At 44.4% G+C, this 27,108-nt stretch overlaps 1 protein-coding gene across 2 annotated transcripts in view; it reads right to left on the bottom strand.

Annotated features, from left to right (window-relative positions):
* SGPP2 (sphingosine-1-phosphate phosphatase 2) overlaps nucleotides 1-27,108 on the bottom strand; it is an 84,284-nt gene that overhangs the window by 45,874 nt on the left and 11,302 nt on the right. Inside the window, exon 2 of one of the 2 annotated variants that reach the window (XM_050964096.1) lies at nucleotides 4,788-4,946. In XM_050964096.1, coding sequence (XP_050820053.1) covers nucleotides 4,788-4,946 — 159 coding nt within the window. Of the gene's footprint in view, nucleotides 1-4,783; nucleotides 4,947-27,108 lie in introns of those variants that run through there. The other variant, XM_050964098.1, reaches the window with a different exon arrangement.

The following is a 27,108-nucleotide window of genomic DNA, read 5'->3' as shown; positions in this document are numbered from 1 at the left end:
ATCTAAGAGCTGATACAAAAGAGTGATAATCCTAACTAGTTCACTAGGGCTGAAGTCTTAATTAGCATGTCTGTGTTTTACTTACAGAATTGAAAGTGTTTCATTTTGGCAACATATGCATCATTTTTGTGGAATAAACAGGTGGACAAAGTGAATCACATAGTATGTGTATTCTGTATTTCATTTAATAAAACACTCGTGCTTCCCTGCACACTTCCCCCCCCCCCCCGAAAGGGAAATTTATTTATTTATTTATTTTGGTCCAGTTGGGAAAAAGTAACAACCCTGGTATATCTCATTCCTCTAGGTTACCACAGGCTACAGGAACAAGTACCTCTAGGACAAGTTACAAAGGCTGCAATGAACGCTGTATATTGCTCAAAAACTGTATGGCTTCAGCACAGACCATCCAGTTGCATTTGCCAAATTGAATATATAATAATGCTCAGTATTCATACAGACATTTAAGTCTTCAACTAAATAGAATGAAAATGTTTAAAAATAAAAACCTGTGAAAATCCTTATTTTAAAATAAGCTTCCTTTTCCCTTTCATTGCCAAAGCCACTGTGTATCTCACTCAGCAGCCAGAAACAAGCAGTAATGATAGCCATACAACCTAGCATTCTGACCTTGAAATATCTCTTGAATTCCACAGGGCTAGACCTAGTTAGTACTTGGACAGAACCTGGTTTTCCTTAAAAGCGTCCCATGAGAAGAGATGTTAGCACTTCAATAGGAATCACTCTTCCCTCTAAATATCAAACCAGTGCTTATGTGTGGTGTTAGAAAGTATTGTGATGCTGGAAGTGTTATCTTCCAAGTGGAGCAGTCGGGGCAAAAAATCTAACTGGCTTCAAGACTGAGCTTAATAAGTTTATGGAGGAGATGGTATGACAGGACTACCTATAATAGCATGTGGCCCATTGGCGGCTTTCAGTAGCAAAAATCTCCAACAGCCGGAGATGGGCCACTAGATGTGGAGGGCTCTGGGTTACTACAGAGAATTCTCTCTCCGATATCTGCCTGGTGGGTATTGCCCACATGCTCAGGGTCTAACTGATCGCCATATTTGGGGTCAGGAGGAATTTTCCCCCAGGTCTGATTGGAAGAAACCCTGGGGCTTTTCTGCCTTCCTCTGCAGCAGGGAGTACAGTCCACTTGCAGGTTTAAACTAGCGTAAATGGTGGATTCTTTGCAACTTGACCTCTTTAAACCATGATTGGAGGACTTCAGTAACTCAGCCAGAGGTCAGGGATCTATTACAGAAGTGGGTAGATTCTTGGTCTGCAATGTGCAGGAGGTCACACTAGATGATCGTGTTGGTCCCTGCTGACCTTAAAGTCTGAGTCTATCTTTTGAGAGAGATATAAAAAAGAGGCACTAATTACTTATTACAAGATTCCATGGCACTTTTCCAAAAAGAGTGGGAGTATTTCTGACCAGAGCCCAACTCTAATTATATGCTGTCCACCTACTCCTAGTTCCAGTTGGAGAATTTATTTCTTAACTTGCCTTCATAAAATTTGTTAACTATAATTATAAGCAAAGAATGACTGTTGTCTTCCACTACCAAAATGGTTGTTTTAGTGGAAGACATACATAAGTCAAATTACTTCAGGATGATATTTTATGGTGCCTTTCATTCAAAAAATATCAGACAGCAATGACAAAGAAATGGAGAACTCCCATCACAAGGGACTTAAACTATATCAGTGGTTCCCAAACTTTTCAGGGTTGCACACCTCCTCCTCCCCTTACTCCTGTTCACACACCCCTCAGCCAAGGCCAGGAGCGGGGGGATGGGGGGGAATGTGGATGGGGTAAGGGAGCCAAGGCTGGGGGCAGGGCTGGGGCTGGGAGCAAGACTGGGAATGGGGCCAGGAGCAGATCTGCAGATGGTCTGCAGTTGGGGACTGAGGCTGCAGCAAGGGCCGGGACCGTGGCTGGGGGCAGAGACGGAGCAGCACAGGGAGCACAGCAGGCTAACTTGGGCCCTGCTGCGTCCTACCCCTCAAAATGTCCTTCCATGCCCTTCTAGGGGGGTGCCCCCTACACTTTGGGGACCACTGCTATACATCACAGACAAGTTTTCACTGACACTACATTTCTCCCAAGCTAGTCTGGATGAGTAACCGGATCCACTGATCTGTCTGTAGGAGATACTACAGAAAATAGCTAGATTAAAAAAAAAATCCTCACCTGCAATTAAGCAAACCATTCACAATGGTAAAAGGTGAATTTCAGACCTGGTTCAGCGTCACGCCTAATCCAGATAATACATTTCTCAAAAGTTACTAACCAATTTCTTAAATGCTCTACTTTCGTGTTTAAAATGAAAAGATGTCCCTCCCTCCACCCTGATCAGATTACTGCTGTACAAATAGGATTATAGTATTACGCATACAGAATTAACAATATCAACAAAACTGCAGTTATTAATGGCTAACCAGGCACGTTGTTATTCTTGTATTAACTCTTGTTAGCACTAGCCTGCAAATGAAAAACACAAAACACAGCTTCTGAAGATGTTTGCATCACTATCAGACTGAAAATGGCGTTAAAGCCTGCTCATTTGGGGTATGATCCTATATTGACCCTGCACCACTAGTCACTTAACTCTTTACCACTGGACTCTTTACTTCAATGGACACAGAATCAGGGCCCTTATTCTTTGTCCGAAATGAGATTACGGAGATTTCTTTATTCAAATCCAGGCTGTGGATTCTCATTTCACATGCCTTCACACTGTATTCTTCTAGCATGAGTTGTTGGATATGAAGAAGGTTAAGAGAAAGAAATAAGAGTAACTGAGAGAAAATACTGCTATACGAACTGGAAGGTTCTTAGACTAATCTGTCATACTGAAAAAGGAATGTTTTCTAGCTAGCCCTGCTGGAGAGCCTGTAAAAAGGAAGCAAGTTGGTTATCGAATGGGGGCGAAATAAACTAACTAAAAATGTAATACCTTTAATAACTGGGTGTTGGAACCTTCAAGGCGGTGACATTTCCCCCCCAAAATGATACCTACCTCTCTCAAACTTCCCACTACCGTTGCTTCATAAACTTATTGTAATGACTTATTCTGTTTTACATACCATGGTATTTAACCACCTACATGACACGTGTGGTACCAATTAGAAATGTTTCTTGGAATTGTTTCTTCAACTGGCTCTCTTGAAAGAACTGTCGTCCCAGTCTACTTGTTCCAGCAGAGGTCACAATTACACCAATACCAAGTCAGTTCACTACACTAAAGTATAAGAGGTTTTAAAAGGGAGGGTAGTGTTGGAGAGTGCAATTCTACTTTAAGTAGGTCTGTACAAATATCTCCTTACTCAACAGCTCTGCTCCCTGTGTGCACTCAGTCAATCTGATTACTATAGTGATTAAAACACGTTAAAACAGGTATGAACTGGAATCCTTCCTCTCCTGTGCATCAGATGAATTGCTTACCAGGTCTCCATTAGAGTCAGTAATTTAAACCTGTGCAAAGCTACTGATGGCAATGTGACTGCATGGATATAATAAAAAAAAAAAAAAACTCATTTGGCCTTGAGAATCTTTATGATTGGTGATGATGCGTAAGAAGGAAAGAACCCATCTTGACTCTCAGATCCCAGGCTCAGTTTGATATATTGGCAGTTTGAAAACACCACCAGGTTTTTGCTTGTTGACTTGAGTATCCGAGACACAGAATCACTGAGTGAAAATAGACCTGGAGCTCCAAAATGCTATTTTTACAGCTACTTTTACTTATAGAACCCCACTTCTAGGGTGCTGGAACAGCAAAGAGAAACAAGTATGAACCTGGCAATAAGAAGATCTTCACTCTTTGTGGTCTTTGATTAAAATTTGTAGCCATATATGAGCACAGAAGTATTTATCGCTGTCACTCTGGCCAAAACACAAATAATGTGCAATGGGCTGTTGGTGACTGTGGTGACCACGAACTTAAAATTGAGACATCAGATAAGGCTTTACCTATAGCTAGAATCAGAGCAAATTAAGAAGAGCAATATTAAAATGAAATCCAAATGATAATTTCACATTTTAAATTAACATCAATAGTATAGTGGGAGCTTGGGGTCAGGGGCGGCTCTATGTATTTTGCCGCCCCAGGCATGGCAGTCAGGCGGCTTTCAGCAGCATGTCTGCAGGAGGTCCGCTGGTAATGCGGATTCGGCAGAGCGCCTGCGGGAGGTCCGCTCATAATGCAGATTTGGTGGAGCGCCTGCGGGAGGTCCGCTGGTTCCACGCCTTCGGCGTACCCGCCACCAAATTACCGCCAAAACTGCGGGACCGGAGGACCTCCCGCAGGCATGCCGCCGAAGGTAGCCTGACTGCCGCCCTCACAGCAACCGGCAGGCCACCCCCCGCAGCTTGCCGCCCCAGGCACACACTTGCTGTGCTGGTGCCTGGAGCCGCCCCTGCTTTGAGTAGAGAGAAATAGCCAAATATTTTAGACCTTTCATTGCCACTTTGGGGGTAGGAAGAGTGGATGCACTCAATATTTTATTCATAACTTTGGTCACCTCTCTTCCCAGTTGTAAGCACAACTGTACTTCCAATAAGGAGCGATACAAGGTTGATTGTGTCTTTGAAACAGTGTAAATAAAATCCCTCTCTAAAATTAGTTTGAAAAATTACACTTGTGCTTCTGGAAGCACTATTCATCTTACTTTAGTTTTTAATAAAAACAAAACAATCAAAAACCAGAAGAAGTTGATTATTATGGTGTTACAGTAATGGAATTAATAAATGTTTTAATAATCACATCCGTACTTACACACCACATCATTACCAGCCTCCTCGACACATCGTGATTGATGTTCCAGTAGGTGAATGGAAGGAATGTGATGTAAAAAATCTCTTCACCCAAGGCAGATGAAAACTTGAACAGGTAGTAGTAGAAATAATTCTTCACAACATACTTGTGTGCACAATCCTGAAAGTAAAATGTTTTTAGCATGTTTCAGTGAACTTATTGAATTAAGTTGTTAACAGTGCAATTTAAACTAGGGCTACAAACCACTTTGAAATTCAGACACTTTTTTTGCAGTGAGACTCAAGAACTGTATGTTCAGCTTTTCATATAAAAGTGAATTTTATAACTAACTGATATATAGATGAAATGTGTTTCTCCTCCTCCTCTGTATATCTTAGATTATGACAAATCTATGATAAACAGGAAGGCAGACACACACATGCATGCACAAAGGTTCAGACCTGGACTAGTCTCTGTTTTTGGAGGGTCAGATGTGGAACCCTCCTGGCTCTAAATTTAGGGAGCTTAGGCAGTTTTAGATAAAAGGAAGAACTATTGCTCTTGACAAAAGAATGTGATGAGACAAAGCAAAACCCCAAAATCAAATAGAATAGTAAATAAAGCAACTTGTGTTTTTGAGATTTGCCTCACTGGCTAAGGAGACGGGATTACCAGTTGCCTTTATACATCCTGAAATTTGTCCTAGGATAGCAAGTGGCATGTCACTTGCTTCATCCCTCCTTTAAAAAATTTTTTTTTACTTTAAACCTCCATTTTCCCCCAACTCTCTTATCCGGAGGGCCACAAACTCTGCCTCTATCTCAATGTGGGGATTAAGCAACTGTAGAAACAGCATCTCCTCTCCACCATGTGAGGTGCTGCTGAGTCACTGCAGTGGGAAAAGACGACTGACATAACCTTTTAAAAATTCAATCAATGCTTCATGACAGGGGTAATTTATATGCTAAATTACTTAAATTTAACTTGATTCAACTTTCAAAAGGGCTGCATGAGCAGATTGCAAAATGAGGTGGATATCCGTCAATCAAGGGTAAGAAATAGTTCTCCTATTGTTATGTGCTTTAATACTTCCAATTTTTCATCCCTCTCCTACTTTTTGTATGTCAATACGCAACATGATTCAACAGAACGAAACCTTCCACCCATCTCTTATAACAGGTTATTACCTGTAATTGCTCTTTGAAGATGTACATCTTTAATGTTTGTTTATTGCGGTAGTGCCTAAGGACCAACTATGAATGGGCCCCATTGTGCTAGGCGCTGTACGAACATGGAGTTGCAGATGGTCTCTGCTCTGAAGAGCTTACAATCTAACTCGACCAGAGAAAGGCAGGGTGTGGGAAGGGATAAAACAGACAAGCAGAGTGAACAATGTGATGCCAAGTGTCCTATTAGTTCCACCATGGCGGGGGCAGGGGGGAAGAGATCAGCTAAATGGAAAGAAAAGTGATGGGAGAGGGGGAGATGCTGAAGGAAAGAGAGCTGAGGCGGTGGCAGTGGACAAGAGGGGCAGGTGGGGAGTGAAGCTGAGATGAAGAGACTTTGCGGGGACAGGGGGGAGAGTTGGAGTAAACAGCCAATCAGCACAGGGCAGAGAATGCTCAGTCAAAACTGAAGTGTTCTGAATGTCCAAATGTTCCTGCTTTGGCTGCTTGTGCAGCTGCTCCTACCTGTTGGAGTCTCTGCCTAGCTCCTCTCTGCATTTTTTCCTCCTAAGGCCATGTGGTGAGGGAGGAGGGGAGAAAGGGGTAAGCCCCACCTAACTGCTAGTTTCCCCAAAATGGGGGGTCTCCACTATACAGTTCTGAGTCCGGAGAGTGCTGGCTGAGGTGTGGCTGCTCAAGATGATCTACTGCCCTAGGCAAAACGTCAGTGTGCCACTCCCCTCTCATAGGCCTAGGGCAGCAGAAATTGGTCCAACCAGCTCTCCATCATGATAGTGGGGCAGCTGGGCCAAATTTGAGTAAGTGGCATTGTGACCTGACACACTGGGTCACACCACCATACAAACTGGGTCTGGGTGCCCCTCTGTCATAACAGAGAAAACCTATAATAAACAGTTTACATGTAGGTCTAACTTATCAGGCCATCACCCGTTTTCCACATGGAGACCCTGATTGGACTTATAGTACTACAAGCTCTGTCACAGGGCCTGACCCTTGGTCACAATCTTATGTCAGTTCTTGCATTAAGTGTAAGTGACCTCCCTCCCTAGGTCAGGGCAGTCGCTTTACAAAGTTTCTAGTCCTTTGTCTGCTTGACTTCTTGACCCAGGTCACACCAGTATATGATATTCTCTCTAAGCATAAAACTTCCACAGGTGTATTACCTGCATTTTTTCTATAGTAGGGATTTGCATTAATTATTCCTTGTTGTCTTTAGCTCCTACAGAAGCACTGTTTAGCTTTAGCTCACCCACTGACAATACAATCACTGACAAGCCCATAAAGATACACATAACTTTTATAAATTTGATACAGTAGTCTTTAAATATAACCTCTGTCACATCTCTCCACATAATTGCTGAATATTTCATATTCCCAAAGCATTACATACGTCACACATAGCATCCAAAGCCCCTGACATTTGTCACCAAAACTAGCTTCCAGAAAACAAACTGAGGACTAAATTGATGATCTATTAGTGGATCTGAAATAGTCATGCTATTCTCACTGCATGACGATACAATCCAGTGGAAGGGAGAGGTCCACTAGGGGAAGCCCCTGATACTTCCTCGAACTCAGTCCATGATGTCTCTCACCCCTAACTCTGTGGGAAACTGACAAACTAGCCACACTGCAAAACTCTGGAAATAAGAGAGTAGACAGTGTAGTCTGGAGACTTAGGACTTGTAAAGGAGAGAATTAGCATAAAAAACAGATGGATGCACAGATTCATTTGAGCAGAATAATGGTCAAGTGTCAGGTGATATTTGTTTTAAAAAGTTACATCAGGGAAACGCACAGACTGAGCAGGCAAAGATGTGCAGAGCTGGGTTAAAAATCTCGTTCCTGACTGGAGTGAAATTAGATTTCAAAAGAGAGATAGTATCTGTGCGCCTTTTATCTATTAAGATTGAGTCAAGTCACTACACATTGCGTAAATGGAGTTGGGCAAGGGAGCAGAGGCTATATCTGTGCAGCTGAACTCAGCTTACGTTAAAGGATTAATCAATTATGTCTGAACAGCCAACACCCACCTATACAAAGTAGGCTTAAACATCTGTGTGGTTGTGAAATGGTATGAGGATCAGTTTTCTGATGGTCGAATTAGTTGGGAAGTTTCTAATGAAATGATTTTTCATCAGAAAATGCTTATTTGTTGAAACCAAAGATTTTGCAGAAACATACTAGTTTCGATGAGACTTTCATTGGGAAAGGTTTCTCAGATACAGGGAGGGAGAAAAACAAAGACTGACCCCAGAATAGTCAATAGCCCAGTGGTTGGAGCACTCACTTGAGGTGAGGCCTTTTGGCTTTTCTGGGGTAGGTCTCTCTCAATCTCTCCTGTTTGGAACTGTTCCACTTTCTATTCATTTACTGAATCTAGGTCTCCCACATCCCACATAAGTGTCCTAATCACTGGGCTAGTCAACCTCTCTTTGGCTCAATGAATAATTATTTACACAAAGTGAAACAGCTCCAACCTCTAATCCAGGGGTCTCAAATATGCGGCCCGTGAGGTTATTTTCTGCAGCCTACAAGCTCCTCCCCCCCAGTGTTTACCTAGAGTGGCTCCAGCCTGATGTGCCCCAGGGGCAGGGCAGGCTCCCTGCTTGCCTGTCCTGCTCCCGTGCTGTTCCGGGAAGCGGACAGAACCTGGGGGAGAAGAGGAGCAGGGGTGTGTGTTGATGTTGCTTCAGGGCAACTGCCCCCAATGGGAGATGCTGGGGGCACTGCCTGAAGCAACAGCAATGCACACCCCCGTGTCCCTTCTCCCCCACGTTCCAGCCACTTCCTGGAGTGGTGTGGGGGCAGGGCAGGCAGGCAGGGAGCCTGCCCTGCCCCCGGTGTGCACCGGGCCAGAACCCACCCCCCAAATCCCTCATGCAGTTGAACCCCTGCCCTGAGACCCCTGCCACACCATGCACCCCAACCCCCTGCCACACCCCTCCTGCACCCTGACCCCCTGCTCTGAGCCCCCTGCTGCACCCTGCACCCCTCCTGCATCCCAACCCCCTTCCCTGAGCCGCCTGCCACAGCCTGCACCCGATCCCCTGCCCTGAACTCCCCGCTGCACCCACCACTCCTCCTGCACCCCAACCCACTGCCCTGAGCCCCCTGCTGCACCCTGCACCGCTCCTGCACCCCATCCCCTTTCCCTGAGCCGCCTGCTGCACCCTGCACCCGACCCCCTGCCCTGAACCCCCTGCCACACCACCCACTCCTCCTGCACCCCAACCCACTGCCCTGAGCCGCCTGCCACACCCTGCACCCGATCCCCTGCCCTGAACTCCCTGCTGCACCCACCACTCCTCCTGCACCCCAACCCACTGCCCTGAGCCCCCTGCTGCACCCTGCACCGCTCCTGCACCCCATCCCCTTTCCCTGAGCCGCCTGCTGCACCCTGCACCGCTCCTACACCCCATCCCCTTTCCCTGAGCCGCCTGCTGCACCCTGCACCCGACCCCCTGCCCTGAACCCTCTGCCGCACCCCCCACTCCTCCTGCACCCCAACCCACTGCCCTGAGCCCCCTGCAGCACCACCCACTCCTCCTGCACCCCAACCCCCTTCCCTGAGCCGCCTGCCACACCCTGCACCCGATCCCCTGCCCTGAACTTCCTGCTGCACCCACCACTCCTCCTGCACCCCAACCCACTGCCGAGCCCCCTGCTGCACCCTGCACCGCTCCTACACCCCATCCCCTTTCCCTGAGCCGCCTGCTGCACCCTGCACCCGACCCCCTGCCCTGAACCCTCTGCCGCACCCCCCACTCCTCCTGCACCCCAACCCACTTCCCTGAGCCCCCTGCCGCATCATCCACTCCTCCTGCACCCCAACCCCCTTCCCTGAGCCGCCTGCCACACCCTGCACCCGATCCCCTGCCCTGAACTCCCTGCTGCACCCACCACTCCTCCTGCACCCCAACCCACTGCCCTGAGCCCCCTGCTGCACCCTGCACTGCTCCTGCACCCCATCCCCTTTCCCTGAGCCGCCTGCTGCACCCGGCACCCGACCCCCTGCCCTGAACCCTCTGCCGCACCCCCCACTCCTCCTGCACCCCAACCCACTGCCCTGAGTCCCCTGCCGCACTTCTCCTGCACCCCAATCCCCTGCCCTGACCCCCTGTCACACCCCTCACCCCTCCTGCACTCCACACCCCAACTCCCTGCCCTGAGCCCTGCCACACCCCTCCTGGGGGCAGGGAGGGGATGGAGTTGGGGTGGAGATTTCAGGGAAGGGGTTGGAATGGGGGCAGGGAAGGGGTGGGAAGAGGTGGGGCAGGGGCGGGGCCTCATGGAAGGGGTGAAGTGCAAGTGGGGCATCAGTAATGCAGCCCTTGGGCCAATGTACTAGTCCTCATGTGGCCCTCGTGGTGATTTGAGTTTGAGACCCCTGCACTAATCTGTCAGCCACCCAAGCACTCTCCTCGTGGCTATGCCAGCCCCTACTTTGCCTTGAAGGTTAATAACAGGTGCACCTCAGTCCCCAAGTCCCTCTGAAGCATACTTCTGCAGTAGTCTGTTTCTTAGCTACTGAACACTCACAGAATTACCAGGTCAGCTGTCGTCCAGGGAACCATGTACAAAACAGCTTGAATGACCCAATTCAGGGTCACCTCCTTGTATAGTACCACAGCACTGAGTTATATTTGTAAATTCATTATCAAAGATTAAGATTTAAGCCATAGTGAGTAAGGATAATGGAAACAGAAGGGTTACATATAAAGTAAAATCATAGTATGATTCTTAGAGACTAAGCTTTACTTTAACAGGGGAATCATTTGTCTAAAGAAGCTTATCTCATCCCAAATGTCCTTTGCAGCATTTGCAATCAAGGCTAGCTGGGATCCCATTTTCATGAATGTACATACTCTGTCTATTTACTTCCTTGGTGCAGGATTAAGGGTATCTCCTTGCCCTCTACTTTTATTACCAGAGTTCACTATCTGTCCTCAGAGACAGCAGAACCCATCACTCATTTTTTTTTCTGTTGATTTCATATCCTCCTGTTGACTTTGTATGCAAATGACTCCCCACTGTGTAACTTTACAAAGCTTACTTTACATTTGACAGAGAGATATACCTCTTACTTCCTATCTGGAAGAAATCTGTTTTTCTCTGTGGTCGGTAAGATACTTTAAAGAATACTTTTAGTACATATACACGACTCAAATATCCATACATATATCACACAACGATTATGGGGATCAGTATGACAAGAATTTTTTAGAGACCTCACATGACCCTCTTTGGAGAACTAGAAAGTACATGCCAGACTCAGGAGATACCTGTAACCACTATGCTCCTACTCTGTGTGAGAGGTTCTTGGCACACAGATGGTTTGTGGAAGATGATGTTTGTGGACAGTAAGTAGTTTAGGTTACAAGCCAATACCATTGCCATAGCTAAGACCCCACAGATTAAACAACTGGAAACTAGGGAGCAGTTCAAAATTCAATTCTGGCAAAGATGCACCTTCTCGATAGTGTTTAGACTGAGATTTTTAAAGCTCCTACAGAATCTGGACATCCAATTCCCATTAATTTTAAAGGAGAATTAGGCGGCCAAATCCCTTAATCTGCTTTGAAAATATCAGTCTGTGACTGAATGCACCCCTATATTCACACCCTACAGTCTATTGTTATAGTCTTTGTATAACATAGGCCTTGTGAGATATTTTTTGAAAGCTAATTAACTCAATGGTCAATAATATCATGATGAAATGTGTGTAGCAATGTTATATGCAAAGTTATTAATTCTCTCAGAATGATGTTGGTGGCACATGTTCAAACCCACATAACCTCCAGGACGCAGAACTGGTCAAGCAGGTATTAAACAAGGGAGTGTGTGTTTACCTCAATTTACATAAAGTTGCAAACAGAGTCCTTGGACAGTGAGAGGAGGATGACAGGAAACAAAGAAAATCTGCATTTCAGCAAACAGAGGTAAGAAGAAACACCATGCATCCTCTTTCACTACCAAGAACTATGTTGCCTTCTTTTCTGTTTGAATAAACTTTGCTTTGAGGGGTAACCTTCAGGAAAATGCATCTCAAAGGGGGACTGAACTAGAAAAGTGAGAGGGAAAACCATGCCAAGTTCTCTCTCCCTATCCATAGCTCTCTCTTCTCCTAAGACATAAGAAACAGTCATTAGACTTTGGGAGCAATCCTAGCTTGAGAGTTTGGTCAGCAAAGTTACTGGAAACATGTGGTTACTTGAACCATGTCTAGATTGTTCAGTTTAGAAAGACTTTAATCTTTATTTTCCTTGCAACCATTTCTGACTTTAATGCCTCATTACTTTTACTCACTTGAAATCTCTCTCTCTATAAATAAATGAACTTGTTTTATTCTTTCATTAAAAGTAATGCAGTGTTGTGACTTGTTCGGATAACTTCATTTAAGGTAGCAGACTGTTGTATGTTGACCTCCTTAAAGGGCAAGGAACCTACATAACTGGACTGTCCAGGAGAGGGTTAGACAATGCAAAGCACACAGTTTTGCAGGGAAATCTAGGACTGGGAGTTACTGGGGGGTCACTTGCAAGTAGTAACGAAAGCTGATGGAAGCCAGAGTGTGGCTGGTGTTTACTGATAGGCTGCTGGAGTCAGAGCTTCTGGACCAGGGCTGTGACTACACGCAGACACTCAGGGTGTGACCTGCATACAGGCTGGGAATTACAACAGCAAAGCAGTGGGAGGCACCTCAGGTTGCAGGGCAAGTGGTGAATCAGGCCCTCACTGGTGTGGATTGCACCATGGAACATCATGCAGCTGTAATTCTTTTAGTAATTATCTGAGGATGATAGTAGTAAGACACCTAAAGAAGCCACATCCATTCACCTAGCTAGCCAAAGAAAAGATAATTTATTTAAATTCACTTTAGACAGACAAGAGACAGAAAAGAAGAAGTCAGTGTTCTTGAAACACAAATTTGATGGGCTTATTCCCCCGTCATGGTATAATTCCCCACTCTGAACCTTAGCGTCCAAAAGGTGGGGTACCAGCATGAATTCCTCTAAGCTCAATTACCAGCTTAGTACTTGTAGCGCTGCCACCAACCACGAATTCCAGTGCCTGGTACGCTCTGGTCCCCCCAAAATCTTGCCCAGGGACTCCCCAAGACCCAGTCCCTCTGGATCTTAACACAAGGAAAGTAAACCCTTTCCCTCACCGTTGCCTCTCCCAGGCTTCCCCTCCCTGGGTTACCCTGGTAGATCACTGTGATTCAAACTCCTTGAATCTTAAAACAGAGAGGAAAATCCACCTTCCTCCCTTCTTCTCTTTCCCCCTCCCAGACTCTCCCTGAGAGAGAAAGTAATCCTAACACAGAGAGAAAATTAACCTTTCTCTTCCCCTTCCCTCCTTTCTCCCCACCAATTCCCTAGTGGATCCAGACCCAGTCCCCTGGGGTCTCACCAGAATAAAAAAACAATCAGGTTCTTAAACAAGAAAAGCTTTTAATTAAAGAAAGAAAAAGACAGTAAAAATTATCTTTGTAAATTTAAGATGGAATATGTTACAGGGTCTTTCAGCTATAGACACTGGGAATACCATTCCAGCCTAAGTATACAAGTACAAATTAAAATCCTTTCAGCAAAATACAAATTTGAACTCCTTCCAGCCAAATACACATTTGCAAATAAAGAAAACAAACATAAGCCTAACTCGCCTTATCTACCTAGTACTCACTATTCTGGACATATAAGAGCCTGTATCAGAGAGATTGGAGAGAAACCTGGTTGCACGTCTGGTCACTCTCAGAACCCAGAGAGAACAACAACCAAACACTAACAGCACACACAAAAACTTCCCTCCCTCAAGATTTGAAAGTATCCTGTCCCCTGATTGGTCCTCTGGTCAGTTGACAGCCAGGCTCACTGAACTTGTTAACCCTTTACAGTTAAAAGAGACATGAAGTACTTTTGTTCTATTACCCTTCACTATCTGTTTATGACACCTCCACATATTAGTATTAGAAGTCATATATTAGTTACAGACATCTCTATAAGTAAACTTAGCAGTTCTGCAGCACTGAGTGAATTAAGGAAGAATCATACTAAATATCTTGAGTCAAGGATGCCAATTAGCACACAACATGGACTAATTAGCAACTATGGTGCTTTGTGTCTAATATCATTAAACCATATTTGGACATACTTATGCTTATCCCAAAAGAATGCTCACTCCTCAGTGTGCTAATTTTCCAATTAAGCAACGATCTTTGTGTTAGGAATTATGTGCTCATGTGTCTTAAATAAAAAATGAACAGCACACGCCCAAGGTCATTCTATTCTATTCTTAAGAAATTAGATAAAGACTATTGTAATTAGAAGTTATTTAAAAACAGAACTGGCCCCAAAACGGACACAGTTCTGTGAAAACTGTTGGTTTTATTGACTTTTCAGGATTTGAAATGGACTCATCTGGGGATTTTTTTCCCCATAATTATTTCCTCAAACCCAGTAGAATCTGCTTGAGGTACTTATTATGTCATTATCTTTCTCACTCTCACACACACTTTCTGACTAACACCCTTTAAGATAGAGTAGCATAGGGTATGGGAACTTATTACTCTGGAGGTTTATTCATCTACTGCACTGTTTGTTACTTTCCTTTACTTAGATAAACATTTTAAGTGTGTGTGATAGTTCTGGCATCCACACCTGTTTGCTTCCTAGGGAAATGGTAGCTTACAGTAACATGGTCTGTCATGAGTAGTAATTGACTTGAACAAGTTTTGAGCTTTATCAGCAATTTATCACTTCATTAATACTTTATCGGTACTTCTCTGGAGGCCCCAGAAGTTTCAGCATAGATTAAGCTTTTTTAAAAAAAATAGTTTCTAATCCTTTTGGTTATGAAATACTCTGAGCATGGGAGGCTCTAAGCAAAAATAGACCAGTCCCTTTAAGAGGTGGAACTTTCTCATATTCATTTCCACAGGGTGCTAACTATGATAACATTTACTATTTCTTGACGATCATTTCAGAATAAAGCTGGATCATGGCAAAAGCTTTGATAGAGCACAGTCCCCTTTTTACCCCCTGCCTAACCCTGGCATAGGATTTCTGTGGGAGTTAATCACATTTTAAGATAGTTGAAGCATGTCTACACTTACAGTTTTACAGCGCTGGTAGTTACAGCTGTGTTCATACAGCTGTGTAGGGCCAGCGCTGCAATGTGGCCACACTGACAGCTACCAGCGCTGCAGTGTGGCCACATTTGCAGCACTTGCAGCGCTGTTGGGAGTGGTGCATTGTGGGCAGCTATCCCAGCATTCAAGTGGCTGCAACGTGCTTTTCAAAAGAGGGGGGTGGGGTGAAATGTGACAGGGAGCGTGGAGAAGACAGACAGAATGGATTTTTGGAGTTGACACTGTTCTCAGCTCCCTGCCTTGCAAGTTCTAAGGACTGGAAGATACACAGTGCCTACCTTCAATCATTTTAAAAGTTCTAACTCCCTTCCCTCACTCCTCTCTCATTCACTAAATGCAAATTATGTACTGCTAAATACGTCAGACCAGATAAGCAACTGCTCAACACGGACTTCCCCCTCCCCCTCTGCCGTGTGAGAGTGCTGTTTCTCTCTTCAAGCAAACAGCTGTGAACATTCCAAAGTAATTCCCCTGCCTGCCTCCGCTCGCTCAGCAAACAGGAGCTGTGTTTGTTTTTTAAATAAGCAGTTTGGCTGAACTCCGAGCTCTCCCTTTCTTCCGGTTTGTTGTGGACAGGAATTCTGGGATACCTCCTTATACCCCGGAGGTCAATAAAAGCGCTGGTGGGTGTCCACACTTGCTGACCAGCGCTGGATCACCAGAGCTGGAATCCCTACACCCGAGGCTCAACCGGGTGTACAGCCAGCGCTGCAACCAGGGAGTTGCAGCGCTGGCCGTGCTTTGCAAGTGTGGCCACATCCTAAGTTGCAGCGCTGTAACCCCCTCACCAGCGCTGCAACTCTCTAGTGTAGCCATGGCCGCACTTGAATCACTACTTTATGTAGAAAGTTATTGCAATTAACTTCAGTGAACATTTGACATTCTCTCATGTTTATAGCAGTGTATCCCTCCAACCTCTTATTAAGAATAGCTCATTTAAATAATTTGTGAGTCTCCTGAGATAGTCTAAAAATTGTTTGTACTTAACCCACTGAAGTAATTTGATGTCTTTAATATTCTATAAGGTATGTTTAATAATTTAGGCCACAGCCCGCTTAGCTCAGGGAGGGAGAGGCATCCAGCTAAGTTACAATCGGTTTTGCACAAAGACCATGCACAAGAGCGTAGTGGAAATGGGAATTTTTAAGAACATTTTTGGAAAGGGTTTGTGAATAATACCCCAGGACATTTACAAACGCAGAAGACACATAGTTCCATCCAAAAAACATCAACCAGAAAACAAAGCTGCACATTCATAAGATGCAATGTTACCTGAATATGTAGCTCTGGTTAAGTTAACCACATTCTAAGAATATTTAAATAGGAATCAATTAACCAATTGAGTCCTTTCTAAATCACTGGCAGGTAGGCGCGGGGAAAATGTACATCTATTTCTGGCTGCAATGCAACACCAGGTAGCTACATTGATTTGCTGATGTTCCAGTGGAACATCTTACTCTTCAGTATAAGATTACTAAATTCTGCCACTAGCCAGAAACCTGCAGGGAAAAGATAGTGACAAAACAAATTACAGCAGAGCCACATTCAAACCATTATTATAGGTTATCAGGACACACTTTTGTGTGCAAATGGTAAAATATATCAGTAGTCTATAATTAGAGATCAAATATTATTTTTGTCCCTGTTCATTCAATATTTTCTCCCTAAATTAAAGGATTATAAATGAAATGAAGGCAGTTTCTCCCCTTCAGGATAAAAAGTGTCTCTTTTTCCATGGGAGCAAGGAGAAATTTTCTGCTATCCATGACAGTAACCCACCTGAAATGCATTATAGATGTAGTTTATTTACATATATCATGATTTGGGAAATCTATGTACAACTTATGAATTCCTGTTGAGGATTCTGAACTCTACATATATAACTTTATCAGTCTATAAACTCCATTTTGAATAATGAGCTCGTCTACCTTCTCTCTTGTCTTTTAAATTCCAAAGGGTAGTGACACAGAACTAACAATGAGGGTTGCTAAACCTTGATGATCCTTTATTCATGTAGAAGCCTCCTTGGACAAAGAGTTGTCTACCACCCAGAAAAACCAGTCAGCCCAGGTGTGCTGATAACTAAGCAACAAATTGCCTGATGAAGACGGGCCACCTGAAAAGGCTGATCAGCAGGTCACCTGGCAAAGGGACTGGAGGTTATAAGAGGAGAAAGGAGTGTCCCACTAGCCATTTTAGAAAGAGGGAGAATAGACTAGAAGCAGAAAGCTGGCTTACAGGAGTGAGAGGAGAGTCCATGTTCCAAAGGAGAAGTTATATGCAGGAGGAAAGGGTGAAAGGAAAGATGCTGGACTCTTTAAAATACTCTGACCTGAGCTCAAGGGTGGTGAGGAAATTGAGACAAAAGTATACAGGTGTCTTGTCTAGATCTGTATATTTATTGTGATAATTGTGATAGGGCCTTTACAAAGCCTGTGCATTATGTGCTTCAACTATCACAGCTCCCTGGAAAGGTAACTGGTAAGCCCCAAAACTTGGAGCACTAGGGAAGGCTATACTTATGCTACTGGGGAGACTGGGAAATCCAGCACTAGTCTCAGGGCCTAGGCAACAGAACGTGGGTCTCAGCTCTGTGAAAGGGTGCTAGATGGAGGATCTGTCCCCTAAGTGTGTGCCTGGAAACTCAACATCACAGGCAGTTCTTGGACTCTGCTCAGTCTCAGGAAGCCTAAAAGTGCATGGATCCAATGTGGTAGGACCCAAACACAGCAGTCTAATGAGCATCCACCAGGCAAAGATTTACCAAGGATGTAACAAGATGTAATGTAACTACCTAACTAAAATACTTCTGATCCAGGTGTCAGGGATATGTGTAATTATACATGAGCAGGGGGGAAAATAGAGCATAGTGTAAACTCATCTGGAAATCAAACTAACAAACACTTTTACTTGTAAATTGAGCAAGTCTGATTCAGACTCATTGATGTCTTTGTGACTAAGACTCCTTTTTCAGCCTAGAATAGAGCTTTATGTTCCATGTGACTGAGATTCAATCAGCACAAATGAAGTGCACATACCCATCATTCAGAGTTAAGCACATGGTTCAGAAAAAAATCAGGGTTGTGCTGTAGGCTCTCACACCTTATGGTCTGGCCAACCCTGTAAAGCTGTGACTCTATTGCCACATACGTTGTTTTGGGTCTAGATATGCCCAAGATGTCAAAGCATTGTTCTATTTGCAACAATTTAAAAGTTCTTTTCAAAGTGAAAATTCAACTATTACCAGAATGTTTAGGACTTAAGTGCTAGTCATTTTAAGACAAATGTAAAAAATCAGTTTCTCCTTTGCTTACCGGCCAATGCTGAAGTTTTGTGTGCCAGTGATAGCTTAGCCTGGGGAGGAGAAACACTGATTGCTGAACACTGAACGCAGCTCATAATGCTGTTTTATGCAATTGACTTCAAATTCTTAGGCAGCATAAAGATCCCCATTTGCTACACTTGCTATGAGATGTGTTATCAAACGCTGAGCGAATAACTGATTTTTCAGTTCAGAGCCAGAGTGCCCCCAACCCCCCGCCACTCAGTTCAGTTAAACCAAATATATATTTTTCTCACTAATATGAAAACAAATAGTTGGGGGTTGAATGAAACATTTTGCTCAACCCCAAAAAAATTTAGATTTTCATTTAATTTTGGGTATTTAACCAAATTTTTAAACTGAACATTTTAGCATGTTATAACTATTTTGACTTTTAAAAAAAAATCATTTTTCAGCCATATCTATTTGACAAATTCCTTTGGTGCTCAAGAAAAATGTATTTTTCAGCAAATTTATTATTCCTACCTCCCACTCCAAATCATTCAGTTCTAATTGTCAACAGTTGTAGCAGAAATGCACTACCCTGAACTTAGCTCTTGGCAGATAAATACCTTTCAGAATTCATCCTGGCTTCTATGCATGTTAATTGAAAGGATTTTTGGTAGGAGGTAGAGAATGTTAAATTTACAAAAGTTTTTATTTTTTTAAACAGTGAGTTGAGGAGGGAAGATATGTATGGAAACATATAAAAAGACCTGTCTGAAATCCTGGAAACATGTATGATAGGAATATAGCTTAGGTGACCTAGCTGGAGTCTGCCAAGTACTTTAGATGATTACAATTTAGGATGGCTGGTCTGAAGGTCGTCAACATTGAAGGACAACTTATTCTTTACACAGAAGTTTTAGGGAGACCCTGCTAGGAATTTGTGCAAAGGATTTTCAGATGTTTAGTTAACATTTGTCACAGGGTCTTATTCTTTGACTAGTGTGACAGACCCAGGCCAATGAGGTACAGGTGTCTGGTAGAGGGCAAATATACTGGTCACTGGATGAGTAGTTTTCTGTTCCCTGAGTGACCAGAGCAGGGGCTGTAATCAGGAACCTGCTAGGACCAATAAAGGCAGCCAGTCTGATTAGAACACCTGTGGCCAATCAAGGCAGGCTAATCAGGGCACCTGGGTTTAAAAAGGAGCTCACTCCACTTGGAGTGGGGAGCCAGAGGAGAGGAAGTGTGTGTGAGGAGCTGAGAGCAAGAGGCACAAGGAGCTGAGAGTGAGAGGGTGTACTGCTGGAGGACTAAGGAGTACAAGCATTATCAGACACCAGGAGGAAGGTCTTGTGGTGAGGTTAAAGAAGGTGTTTGGAAGAGGCCATGGGGAAGTAGCCCAGGGAGTTGTAGCTGTCATGCAGCTTTTACAGGAGGCACTATAGACAGCTGCAATCCACAGGGCCCTGGGCTGGAAGTTGGAGTAGAGGGCGGGCCCGGGTTCCCCCCCTAAACCTCCCAACTCCTGATCAGACACAGGAAAAGTTGACCCAGACTGTGGGGAAGATCACTGAGGTGAGCAAATCCGCCAAATAAGCGCAGGACCCACCAAGGTAGAGGAGGAACTTTGTCACACTAGTAATAACATTAACTTAAATTAAGTTTGAATCTAGCTTATAGTAAACCATTGCTTTGTGCTTACTCTGAGAGGGCTGCTGCCATTTATCAGCTTCATCCTATTGTACAGCAGTTTGGAGGCAGAAATCAATTCTATCCTCTCACTTACAATATGAGACTCAAGTCACTGTGATGACCATGAAAGAGTAATGAGATGACCCTGGGTAAGTCATCTGCAGCTGGGATCAAACCTCAGACCTCTGGATTTAAAAAGGAGACTCTATTGCTAGAGCTAAGAAAACCAGGACTTTCGGCTCAAAAGCATAAATTATTATATAGATTACAAAACAATTTGCTGTTTAACATTGAGATCAAATATCTAATACCAAGATAGATGCTGGACAGCTGAAAGTCTTACTACAGGTGGAGCGGTATCATAACTATAGTTATGTTTACCTATCAATTCCCATGATAAGACCCCATTACAGTTACTTATACATATTCCAGACTTTAACTATTCAGGCTGAAGTTTCCCATGCTGCGTATCTGCCTTAGGCTGAATGTTTTTGGAAAGTTTCTGCTAAAATTGTTCAGCCATTTCAGAGAATGAGACTAGAGAAAGTGTTATGCCCAGGTGAAATTCTTACACAACCATTTCTTTGGACAGTGTCTAGAAACTCCATGCACTAGAACAAGAACTCAAAATGTGGTGATGGGGAGGGTGTCAGGGATGTATCTTTTCATGTCCCATGAAAATCTGCCCAAATTTGGCCAAGTTAGAAGCCCTTGAAGGAACTCCATTCATACATAGGCAATAGAGGCTTCTTAGAATCTCTTTTTTAAAAAAATTAGTTGCCAAACTCTCTATCTGCTTAAAAGTGTGGGTTGACCAAACTTTCCCTGATATTGATCTTCCTACCTACCACAGGGTGCTGTGGTGCTAGTCACAGCAACTGAGAGCAGGCAGACTAGGGTGACCAGATGTTCCAATTTTATAGGGACAGTCCCGATATTTGGGGCTTTTTCTTATATAGGTGCCTATCACCCCACATCTCTGTCCTGATTTTTCACACTTGCTCTTTGGTCACCCTAAGGCAGCCTCTCCTGTACTTTGTGCTGTCGGGTGAGGGTGGAGAGCAGGACATGGAAGAGCAGAGAGCAGACAAGGAGTGTGAGGGTGGCTAGGAGACAGGAAAAGGGAAAAACAGAAGCATAAATACTAACTCTTAAAAGCACACTCTCTACCAAAACCTGGAATTTCACCCAATGTCCGGAGTCTCTACATTCCTCTGCTGTGTCAGCAAATAACCATGAAACTCCCTGGCAGGGCTGCCCAGAGGATACAGGGGGCCTGGGGTCCTTCCGCCCTGGAGCGGAAGGACCTCCCCACCACTGAAGACCCAGAGTGGAAGAAGCTCTGGGGGCCCGGGCCCCGCAAGAGTTTTCTGGGGCCCCTGGAGTGAATGAAGGACCCCGCTCCAGGGGCCCAAAAAAACTCTCATGGGGGCCTCTGTGGGGCCTGGGGCAAATTGCCCCACTTGTCCCCCCCGGGTGTCCCTGCTTCCTGGTGGTGTGTGTTAGGGCTGACCAGAAAACAAAAATCAGTTTTGTGAAAAACCTCTTGAGTTTTTGACACTTTTCTTTTCAATGAAAAATTAAACTAGACTGATTTGTCTAAATTGAAACTTTTCACATAAATAATCTGTTTCAACAGGAAGACTTCTCAGGTCCAAGTTGGAATGTCTGGTCTCACTGACACAGCCTCCAAGAATAGCCAATAGCCCAGTAGCTAGGGCATTCAGCTGGGTTCAAGTCTCTGCTCTGTAAGGGTGAGTGTGTGTCTCTTTCTCTGAAATGTCATCTTGGACCAGAGAAGTCTTCCTAACACAAATTTTGTCCAAATGTAAGTGCCTGAAAAAAGTTTGTTTTGACAAATCAATATTTTCTAATGGAAAAAAAGCTGAAGAGTTCCCAGCCAGCTTCAGTGCCTGATCTACCCCCTAGTCAGACTACTACTGCTCCCAATTACTATGTTAGCACAGGTGGCAGAGGTCGGTGCTCTGGATGTAAAGATCCAAACACAGTTAGTAACCCAGGTTTGGATTCCAGGCAATGGAATTCCTATTTTAGTGTCTTTAAATATTAGGAAACTAAATAAACCCTAAATTAAATGAAAACATTTAGGTTGCAAAGAGAGGCACTCAAGATAGGAAGTGCTAGAACTAAGGTTACCTTAATTTGGTCCTTTCTCTTTCTGTAGTAAAGAGTGAAGCAGAATGCAGGTTAATTTGAACACATGGAACTTTATTAAACCCTGTGGGCTATTCTAATCATGGTATTGAGTTAATTCCAGCCTAACTCCTTGTATTCCCTGGTCCACTGGTGTCCCCTCAATAACAGTCCCTTCAGGGAACATGGGCCTTCTGACTCCAGTTCTACTCATGATGCATCTTCCCTATTTTAGACAGCTTAATATCAACATTAAAACAAATAATTGATGCCCAGATCCCACTTCGTCCCTTTGTGGAGGTAGCCTCCAGATGATTCTCTGTGTGTGTTCTGTGGTGATCTCTGTAGGCTCTCTCTGGGTGTTGTCTGCTGGTTTGTAAGTGTCTTCTGTTCCTTAGATCCTTAGTCACCCTGTAAAACCTGTGTGCCACTGTACCCCTCAGGATTCCCTTAGCTCACTTCACTCCTCCTGGTGTTTTTTCAATGGCTGAATCCTCACAGGAATTCCTGTCTGCATGGCCAGTAGATAAGCTGCAATTTAGTCACGGAGGTCATGGATTCCATGACTTACAAAGACCTCTGTGACTTCAGTTAACCCTGGCTGGGAGCTGCAAAGTCCCCTGGTGCTTCTCCAGGCAGGGGGAACCCTGCTGCTCTTTGACAGGAGGACACCCACCGCTGCTGCTCTCTGGTGGGGGAGACCCCCAGAATTTCTGGCTGCTGTCGGGGGGCAGAGGGGACCCCTGCACCTCTGTGGGGGTAGGAGGGACCCCCCCAGAGGGGAGCCAGCAGCAGAGGGGGAGCTTCCAGCTGACCTGCAGCTGTCCAGGCTTCTCACTTTATCATGGATATTTTTAGTAAAAGTTAGGGACAGGTCATGGGCTTCCATGAATATTTCATGATTCCCTGTGATCTGTCCGTGACTTTACTAAAAATATCAGTGGCAAAAATCTTAGTCTTACTGGTAGGTCATTGGCTAACCTGTTGTACTTTAGCGCCTGATTCTTCTCATTGTTCTCTATCTCCTCTCAGTGTTATCACCATTCTTCTGGTTGCCAAAGGCCTCCTCATTCATAGCAGGGCTTTGTCCCCGCATTGGACTGTTCTGGTATTCCTGTGTGCCAAAGATGCTCGCAAGGGATCTGAATCAGAAGAAACAGCCTTGTATAACACTCTTAGCAGCTTTCACAGCTGATTCCACCTTTTCATTACTCTATGAATATGCTGGGGAGGAGGTGTGGTTGTCAAACTCTCATTTTCATGCAAGTTCCTTGAATTCTTCCAAGGCAAATTGAGGTCTGTTGTGAGTGAGTACTGTGCCCAGAATGCCATCTCTCTCAGTGAGCCTTCAGTTTCCCAAACGCAGACTTGCTTCCAGTATCAGGTAGGGCATCAGCCTCCCAAAATTTTGAATAGTCCACTGTAATCAAGGTAATAAATCCATTCTGACTTTTTCCCATGGTCAAGTGGGCAGCTCATGGTAAGTTTCTGGTGGCTATCACACAACTGGCAGGTTCACACCCTTCTATCATGAAGTGGAGCTGTGTATTCATTCCTAGTTTGTAAGCATACTCTTGAGCCCACATTAGACCACTGTCAATGCCCACGGGCAAGGCACAAATTTTTTGCATTATCTCCTTATATAATGAGTCTGAGACAACAGACTCTTGGTCTTCAAAATATGGTTCCATTCTGCACGCTCAGCTCATCTTTAGTTTGAAAATATGGTTCTGCACCTACTGGTTCATGGCTTTTGTCTGCCGGCCACACTGCTAGTATTGTCTTGACTAGTAGTGAGATGTCCCTTTCCATAACTTCTTTCACTTTCATCAGCTTCACTGCTGAAACTGGGAAATAATGCAGCACATCAATGGATTCCATGTCCTGATCTCCTTGCCACAACTCATGGATGCTGAATATATATGTCCTGCTCAGGGTGTCAACTACCACCAGCAATCATCCTGGACAATATCTGAGCTTCACCTGGTAGTGCTGGAGGTGTATCAACATGTGATGCAATCTCTAGAGCACTCAGAAGGGGCTTTGCCATGATTGTCTCCAGGGGTTTGTGGCCTGATTGCACTAGTACTGGATAACAGATGTTCTGATAGAATCGGTCCTCTCCAAATACCATAGTTCCATCATTCAGTCTCTGCCAGGGCTCTGCCAGCGTCAGTGGCCAACTGCTCCTGCAAAAGAGTTATACCGGTCCTTTCTCTAATGCATCACACTGGAGTGTCAGTGGCTCTCCTAGCAGGCAGTACTTCAGGATAGGGGCATCCGTTATCATTTGGGGCTGCTGGGGACCTTCCCAGTCCCAGTCAACATCTGTGAGCTGATGTATGGATAATGCTACTGCAGCCAGGTGTTGACAGAACTTGGACAGAAATTGTATCATTCCTGTGAAGTGCTGTACCCCTTTTCACATACACTGGAGCTGGCATATCTGACTACTTTCATCTTGTTGGGATCTACTTTCAGTTCATCTGCTGTGAACAGATGTTCAATGTATGTCACCTCATGGTGTTTGAGTTGTTTTTCTGGGTTGAGGTTTGTTTTTGTCCCTGCATTGCAGCACAAAAGCTTGTAGTTTTGTGTCATAGTCTTGTTCTGATTCTGTATCATTGCTCCCTTCACCTTCAGTGAGGGACATCGTATGCAACTAATTTTCAGCACAGCCAGTACTTCAGTGCTTGGACGAGTCTTTTCTGAAACACGTCTGCTGCTGGGCAGCGATCTGTAATGAGCAAATGTTGTTGCAAAGGTTGTCAGTATGCTGGATTCTTTATCCACCTGTATGTACCAAAACCGACTCCTCACATCACAGACCCAAAGACTCTGGCTTTGGAAAGTTCTGTCAAAATGCCATCAATTGTGCGCAGTGGATAACTGTATCTTTTCAAAATCCATTCAATGGCTGTGTCTACACAGATGTGTAACTTACCTGATGGCTTCTTTACCACCATGCTACTTATCCAGGTTGTACTCTCCTCTACAGATACAATACTCCAGCTCTGCAGACTTTCACATACTGGATTATATAGTGTCACTTGAATTTTCTTCTGTAGTAAGCATACAGTTTCCACTCTGGGGTCTACATCAAGTCACAGCTTTCCTTCAAGGCAACCATCAGCTTTGAAAACATCCCCATATGCATTTAAAATTGTCTTCGTTGTCCATGGGACTCCCCTTTTTGCTACTTGCACTGCAGCCATAAAATTCAGACACTGCACCCTGATTAGATCCATGGCTTGTATGGCTATATTCCCCAAGGAGGGTCCATGGTGCTTATCATCCAACACCACAAACTTAAGTAGGTACGGTCTTATTTTTCAGGCTATTTACTATGAGGTCACATTTTCCTAGCAGCTACATTGTGCTTCCCTTGTACATTATTAGACTGAGACTGCCCTTTCTTGTGTGTGCATGAGTCCAGTTTACCCCAAAGATTCAAATTGCAGGAGGCCCCACTATCAAGCTGATATCACACAGGATGTGTTTTCCCTATTAACGTTGCATACACAGATGTTTGTTGCTTTCCTGTCCCAACAGCCTGAACCTGATTCACAATGCTATCTTTGCTGTCAGATGTACGAGAGTGGCGTGGCACCAGTCTGACAAACTCTGCTCTTGCACACATTGCTAAAATGGTTCAGCTTACCACATTCCTTGCAATCTGGTCCTGGAGTGGGGCACTTATTTGCCCGCTCATGCACAGTAAATGCACCTCACGCTGGGTATGGAACTCAGGACACCTGCTTTCCTTTGCTGTTGTCTCACTGCACGTATATCTGGGCAGTGGGGAGAAGCTGTGCCTCCTAGGGCTTTCATCTTCTTGCGGCTTCTGCTGCAGACATGTATAAGCATCCATCTAATATGAGAGTGCCTTTCTGGTGCAGTGCTTCCACAGGTGGTGATCCCAAGTGCTACAGACTATCCTGTCCGGAATTAGTCTGTCAAGTACCCAAATTTGTATGTAGCAGTCATTGTGCATAAGGCTCTTGCATAAGGGTCCATCCATTCCCCTTTTGATTGGTAACTAGTGAAAAAACCTGTGTCCTTCCATAGCTTTGTTCTGCTTTGGAGAGCAATAGGTCCTTGGGGCTTCTAGGACTGAGGCAGTGGTGAGTTTGAGTGGTGCAGACGTCTCTGTATTGTTCCTCAATAAGGCAAAATAACAATTTTACTTTCCTGCTGTTATCTTGCAGCATGACCAGGTCTTACAGCTCTAACTCCTCCTTCTACTGGGGTCCATTGCTGGGCTAGGTTTGTGTCTGCAAAATCCAGGGCTTGAGAGGGTGTCAAACCAAGTTCCATAGCTCATGCTGCCAGCTGCTGCACTTCAGGGAATGAACAATATGAGCGTGTTGCATTCACAGAGTAAAACTGAATACAAGTTAAGCTGAACAAGTGGAACTTTACTAAACTCTGTGCACTGCTCTGTCCATGCGGCTGAGTTGCTTCCAGCCTAACTTCCCACCTTTTCTACTCTTCAATATGTAATATTTTCTCCTCTTAATCAGTTCTGAGATTTTCGTTCATTTCTGGTTCCACCAGAAAAAACCCCACAAAACTCAGGCCTTCAATGATAAATTCATCCCTGAGCATGGTTCTTTTAGATAGAAAATTGCCAACTGATCCAACATAAAAGCTAAATTTGGAGAAGTCTATAATGATACCAACTATCTTGTCTATCAGGTCATGTGTCAGGCTAAGGACACAGCCTGTGCAACTAAGAACATGCCCCACCAGTCATCTTTTCCCTGAAACTCCACTGTGAAAACAAAGCTATTCAATGGCTTCTTTTTTTATTGCTGATTGATAGCAATCTTTTGAATTGAGTTAAAGAAGCTGCGTGTGTGTGTGTGTGTGTGTGTGTGTGTG

Source organism: Gopherus flavomarginatus, chromosome 8, assembly GCF_025201925.1.
Source record: "Gopherus flavomarginatus isolate rGopFla2 chromosome 8, rGopFla2.mat.asm, whole genome shotgun sequence".
NCBI lineage: Eukaryota > Metazoa > Chordata > Testudines > Testudinidae > Gopherus > Gopherus flavomarginatus.
The sequence above is the reverse complement of the archived record's forward strand: the minus strand, read 5'-3'. Positions and strand labels throughout refer to the sequence as shown.